Here is a 6,987-nt window from a genome sequence, read left to right as displayed (position 1 = left end):
GCGTGTGTGTGTTTGTGTGTGTGCGTGCGTGCCTCCTGCAGTACTGCATCTGGACAGATGGTCTGTGTGCCCTGTTGGGGCGGGAGATGGGGAGTGACCTCACGCGCAGCGACTTGGACACACTCATCAGCATGGAGATGAAGCTCCGCCTACTGGACCTGGAGAACATCACCATCCCCGAGGCCCCGCCTCCCGTGCCCAAAGAGCCCAGCACCTACAACTTCACCTACAACTACGGCTGAGCTGAGTGTGTGTGTGTGTGTGTGTGTGTGTGTGTGTGTGTGTGTGTGTGTGTCTGTCTGTCTGTGTGTCTGTCTGTCTGTCTGTCTGTCTGTCTGTCTGTCTGTCTGTCTGTCTGTCTGTCTGTGTGTGTGTGTTTGAGTGTGCGTGCGTGCGTGCGTGCGTGCGTGCGTGCGTGCGTGTCTGTGTGTGTCTGTGTGTGTATGTGTGCATGTATGACAGAGGGACTGGCCTTGCATCTCATGTAAGAAGACCTGTAGGGAGCGATCCATTCAGACCCTTTACAGATCTTCACTGTTGAGAGAAAACAGATATTTTCACATAAAGCTGCCCTCAAGCTGCCCTCAAGTAATTCATGCAAATTAGTGCCGAGCATTGGAACCTTTTTCTAGAAGACCTTGCAGCATTGTAAACAGTGTAAGCGTGAAGCATTTTCTTTTTTTCTCATAAAGTGATCATTTGTTTTCTGGATCACTTAAGGCCTTATCAGATGTGTCCCTGTGTTTACTTCAACTCGTTTACCTGCACGACCCTCTGTAATGACGCCAGTGTTTTAATAGTCGTTTTAATTTTGTTTCTTTATGAGTGTTTCGCAGGGACCAAGTGTTGGACATGGAGAGAAAAGAGTCTATTTAATCTCTACTAATCTCAATCAGTGTTTATTATTTGGAATAGAATTATATTTTTGTAAATGCTGTTACAACACCAGAGAGAACTATGATTGACAGGACAGGACGGTATGATATCCCCTACGAGTGGGAGTGTTGCATACATGAAAGGAAAATGCAAGACTAGAGCTCTTCAACTAACTGCACTCCAAATTGTAGTCATTACTGCTGTTAAGAGGGAGATGTTTAGAGAATGAAGCATCTCATGCCCTATGATACCCTTAATGTCCTTTATTACAAAGCTGCCAAATGCATGACATTGTTAATTGAAAGGAATACGGGCTCTGATGCAACGCAGGCTTTGAAATTGTTTGCATTCAGACGGTAATGGTGTCCTCAGATACGTTGAAATGATCTGAATGAGATAGGCATTGAAGGACTTGAATGCACCTTAATCAGGTACTATTTTTTCGAGAGGAAATTAAAGCAATGATTATATCAAAGGTCAAGCATAGTGTGCTACTACACTAAATGACTGGTCAGATCGGGGGCTGTGGACGCACGTGAGGTGCAATTCTAGAATCGGACGTTCCCAAATAATGTGAGAACTCTTCCTTGAAGAATCCACAGGTGCATGACTGGCCAATACATGCAATTCTAGGTACACCAAGAGTAACACATCAGCTTTTAATTACATACATATCATAAGAACGGGAAAGGTTATATGGACTCAGTACTTTATGAAGGCTAATGCTAGTGGCTAATGCTAATGGCTCATGGACATTATCTGTACTCTGTAATATGTTTTTCTGTGTATTTTCACAACGATGTCGCCTCCACTGTGGACTCTCTGTGGTTCTTGATTGTGAAGGAATGTTTTTGCACACCGACAACACTAAAGAAGACCCATGTCTGATGCCATAACCAGCCGAAGTTAGCTTTGGACTTAGGCATGAAGGCTTCTGAGAGGGTTATCACTGGTGGAAGGTCCAAAACCTGGGAGAACGCTCAATCTTACTTTAAAGTTGACCATTACCCTGTGGAGGCTTGTGATGGTAGTCATTGACATGTTGTTAGTTGAGAAATAACAACATTTTAAAGTTTAAATATGGTATTCATATATAAATCATTGTCTGTATATATTGTGCTGCCTTATTGAAACACTTGTCATTAGTTTGTGTGAATAAAATGCAAACTTTAATTGGGCACTATTGGTGTTGTTTAATTGGTCAGAATTGATGTTGAAAAGGCTTTGTTCCTTTCTGTGTGCATGCTAGATTTCCACAGTATAGTATCTACAGATACACGTATAGATATATACGTACAGATTTATCTAACCTTCTAAGTCACTGGCAAATTCGGTCAGCACTCCCTTAGTAGATGGTCAGTGATATATTAGTATATGAGTGAATATTTCTGAGATGGATTAGTTTCAGTTTACCTACAGTTAACCAGTTTATCCATTTTGGTTGTGACTCATTAATAGTTTACTGTAGTTTACACTGCAGCATGGTCGGCCATAATCAAGAATGTACTGGTAGTAAATCCTTCTCAAAATCCTTAGTTGGTCACTTTATGGTCACGTCCTGACCTGTCAAATATGTTGCCCGTTATGCAGCAGTATCATCATGGTGATTAACCAGTGATGTACCATCACAGCATGCATGTATAGAAATGCAGCCATTAAAAACTACTGGTAGTCTTTAAAGGTGCCATGTGTAAGAATTGAGGTAAAAATATCCATAAAATGAGCTACACACATCAAAAGAATGAGAAGAAATAAGAGTGATGATGTCATTAAAAAAATGACAAGGTATAGTGCTGCAGAGATATCAACCTGAATTAGCATGCTAAATTACTAGCCACAGCCTGACAGGTGTCATAATACCAGTTTCAGCCATGGGAAAGCCCAAGCCTTTGCATGGAATCATTGCCTCAATATCAACAAATCAGGATGTAGGCTATGAATCTGGCTGAATTTAGTATTGGCCATCTCTAAAATGCACCAGAATACAGGAAATCACATCAAACAAATGAAAAAAAAAATTCTGGCCCGAAAGTTCATAATCCGCCCATGCATGGGAGGTGGTATATGGGAAACATAACCGCCAGTCAAACTGCAATACACGAATAACTTGCACGGCTTGTGGGTGTACTTGAACCAAAGAGTATACACCTGTGGCTAGTGGCTAGTAATTTAGCATGCTAATTCAGGTTGATATCTCTGCAGCACTATACCTTGTCATTTTTTTAATGACATCATCACCCTTATTACTTTTTTTAATTCTTTTGATGTGTGTAGCTCATTTTTTTTGGATATTTTTACCTCAATTCTTACACATGGCACCTTTAAGCCCATACTGTATAATGTTTCAATAGCACAAAATGTGCCACGGGACAACAGCAAGTTTTTTTTTTTTTTTTTTTTTGATGTGTTGAGGTTAGAGAAAGGCTATCAGTAATCCTTTAATGAATTATGCAACCTAAAAAGTCTAGATAGATACTTTATTGATCCCCAGGGGAAATTCAAGTCTACTTGTAAGGAAAATGCTGCGAGCCACTGTTTGGTCCTGAAAGAACTGCCAGTCTCATTGAGATTCTCTATCATCAAAAGGCCCTTTTTTACATTGATGATGTCAATGTTGACTACTGCTGTCTACAGTACATGAGACTATAACAAAAGCGCTGGCGGACATTGTCTGCACCATGAACTTCAGTCGCCTGAAATGGCGTGCTTGGATCGAGTGCTTCTGTCTTCTGCAACCTTGTGATCTGCATGCAGATGCAATCTCCCCCCCCTTTCCTGATCATGGATCAATACCTTTACAGTAACAGTACTGACTGCAGTGACAGCAACCATAAGGAGGTCGGGGGCTAAAAGCGGGAAAAACACACACACTCAAACACCTTCCTTTAAGCACGGCCATCTAAAAATATGCCCTCTCCTTGAAGTGTGCCTGTGACTACTAATGAGATCTAGAACTCAGGGAGGCCTTACATCAAGGCTTTTTCCCTCCTTTCCATCTTTCTTTCTCTCTCTCTTTCTCTCTGGCTTATCACTCTGTGTCTATCGCTTTGTTTCACACACACACACACACAAGAGGCATCCATAAGACTACACACACACACACACACACAGAGGCATCCATAAGACTGCACACACACACACAAGAGGCATCCATAAGACTGCACACACACACACACACACAACAAGAGCATCCATAAGACTGCACACTCATCACCGTTGTTCATCCCCTCCCTTCCGTTCCCTACACCAGCACTGGGCGGCATTCTGGGCTGTTTGCCCAAGCTGCCATTAAGATATTCTTGACATTTTCAAAGGATCACGCCGGTTCCCTTTTCCTTTTTCCAGGTTCCTGCCCTCACCCTTCATCTCTGGAGTCTGCGGCTCCATTTCTACGGAAGGATGGGCTCTGTGGGTGTTGTTTTATTATTGCCAGATATCGTCCCAAACAGTGTGCAATGACTAATCTCCATTAGACACCAGTTTAAAGCATTTCTCCAAAATATTATAAGATGTAGTCATCTCCTGAGACCAGGTTGCATCCTTAATGTACTCCTAGTTGCAAAGACTTGTTAAAGGCGTCTTTTAGTCTTGGACTGAACCCATGGAGTTTTGTGTGGTATTTGTCCAATTCTGTGGAGAATGTGGGATAAATATGGGAACGATTACTCCTTGTATGTTGGAAAGTAATAACACTGTCTCAGTCTCAGTATGATGTCATAGTGCCAGGTGTCCTCTTGAGTCGACCAATCAAAAGGGACGTGATGAGGAAGTGGTCAGGCCCAGTGTTGATGTTTGTGTCGCTCTTCCCAACTGTAGCATCATTTCAAGTGCTTAGTTTTCATCAGGGCTCCTTTGAGGGGGAGAGATGTTTGCATCCAGGAGTTCTTAAGGTCACAGAGAAACTTGACTTTGGATGATTACTGCCCCTCCCTGATTACCCTGGTTCCCCTGATTTCTCTAAAAATGGTGAGTTAAGAAGAGTGTATAGATGGGAAAATACTCACCTCATCTGTTGTTTGTCTCTTTATCTAACTTTGAGCTCTAAGGAAAAATAGCTCTGACAGGAATTAAATAGTGGGAGGGTATTGGTATGAACATCCCGAGCAGCATGTTGGAACTGTTCAGTGAATATCGACTCCTACGGGCTATAAGGTCTGGAAAGCATTAGTGATGATTGAGCTAATGGAAGAAGCAAGCTAGCTGGTAGAGATTCCCATGTCTTAAGCCAACTCTGATGGCTCTTGTACATCTCGTAATAATTACAACACTCGCACGAGGCGTAGGTGTGTGACCGAATCGGACTCAAATTTGTCCTCAGGATGAATTTGTGTTGGAGCTTCGCTTGGGAACTTTGCTGTCAAAACCAAATTGAAGAATCTCCACTAACTCAGAAGGCTCTGAGTTCCTGAATGCCTGCTGCACTTGCACAGATCTCCCTCTAGAGGGAGTATTGGACATGGCCATGTGGTATGAGGGTCTTGGACCCTGCAGGCAAACCCACCACCTCACGGCAGTAGACCACCACGGCATAGCAAAGCCTGCAGTGCAGACCCTGAGCAACACAACCGTGACAAATGCTACTGTGTATAAGCCATGGGTGTGCAGGTGCAGGTTATTCACTGTAATCTCTCCTAGATCTAGACCTGCACGCACTTCTCAGGTTATGTGACCCCAACCTCTCAATCTCTAGGCTGTGATTAGGGGTGCATGTAGAATGCCAAATTGAATGTATCTAAATATCCTCAGTGTAGTCTGTGTGAATGATTAATTTAGAGGAAACGGAGCAGTGAACGTGAGCAGTGTTGAGGCGGCCTCGTCAAACGCGCCGTTCCATTTCAGTCAACTGGTCCGGTCATTAATGACAGCTGCATAAGGTCAAAGCAGGAGAGAGAGAGAGAGAGAGAGAGACAGAGAGAGAGAGAGAGAGACAGAGAGAGAGAGAGAGAGAGAGAATCAGCTGGTCCAACCAGAACAGCTGTGGGCGAGCGCTCCCACAATGTGGACAATGCAGCATGTGCCTGGCTGCCTGCAGTGGACTCTCTCGACTTTGCTCGGAGTGTAGAGCTGGAGCTGGACAGGCCAGGAGGGGGGCTGTCCATCCCTGTGTCCATCCACATACCTCTCGTTTGGTGGTCTTTCCCTCTGCCCCCCTCGGGGGCCCCCCACCCACCCTGCATTGTTTCTCCTTTCCAGGGTGTGACCAAGACCAGGACTTAATGAACACGGCCAGCGAGTTTGCGTACACACTGTGGCCAGTGTCTCTTAATTAAGTCCTCGTCTCCCCAAATCATGTTATCCACATTCACGCCACCATTGTGGCCACTGGCCCCTTCATGGGGCCAGATACAACTGCTCTGCTCCCTAAATCATGTCATCTCCTTGCATGGTTTCATTGTGGCTCCTGTTACTGTAAGCATTTCATTTTGTCGATCATGCTCGCTTCACTTCATAGGGCTATGCCTCCGTATGCCCTGCCAGTCAGCGCCAGAGGCCCAGAAATCTGATGTGAGCCCGCCTCCCTTGTGGGTCAGTGTGCCTGTGTGGCTCTTATTGTTGCAAAGGGACGGGTCAGAATCTGTAGAAGTTGACAATGTTCAGTGCACTCGAGCGTGTTTTATTCACAGAAGAAAAAAAAATCCTTCTGGTTCTCTTCTTTATGTCTTCCCTTGTTTTGGACTGTGCACCATGTTCTCTTCTTTCTCTTTTCCTCTCTCTTTCTCTCTCCCTCACTCTCTTTCTCTCTCTCTCTGGTTGTCCGTGTGAACCCAGCACCTGCGGGCAAATCTCAGCTCTGCTGATCCAGGACTGGCAGTGTGGACGGGGCTCCGGTCAACAGATAAAACCCTCTGCTTTCTTTTCCTCCCATGTCTTCTATTCAGCCCAGTCCAAGTATCTTGACAACCTTGCCTGGTATTTTGGCACGGATCCCTTGAGTGTTGATGTCAGCTGAGGAGGGGGGTGAGGGGGAGAGAGAGAGAGAGAGAGAGAGAGAGAGAGAGAGGGAGGGAGGGAGGGAGAGAGAGGGAGGGAGAGAGAGGGAGAGGGAGAGGGGGGAGGAGTGAGCGGGCTATTCAAGGCACTTGTCCTGTCTCTCACAGAACGAGCGCGAGA

At 44.8% G+C, this 6,987-nt stretch overlaps 1 protein-coding gene across 6 annotated transcripts in view; it reads left to right on the top strand.

Moving 5' to 3' along the window:
- elmo2 (engulfment and cell motility 2) overlaps positions 1–364 on the top strand; it is a 22,810-nt gene extending 22,446 nt beyond the window's left edge. For all 6 annotated transcript variants that reach the window (XM_048255154.1, XM_048255152.1, XM_048255153.1 and 3 more), the window contains one exon: positions 42–364. In XM_048255154.1, coding sequence (XP_048111111.1) covers positions 42–242 — 201 coding nt within the window. In that variant the 3' untranslated portion in view covers positions 243–364. The remainder of the gene's footprint in view (positions 1–41) is intronic.
- Positions 365–6,987: the final 6,623 nt, after the last annotated feature.

This window comes from Alosa alosa, chromosome 10 (assembly GCF_017589495.1).
Source record: "Alosa alosa isolate M-15738 ecotype Scorff River chromosome 10, AALO_Geno_1.1, whole genome shotgun sequence".
Lineage (NCBI taxonomy): Eukaryota > Metazoa > Chordata > Actinopteri > Clupeiformes > Clupeidae > Alosa > Alosa alosa.
This window is presented reverse-complemented; position numbering and strand designations above follow the sequence as displayed.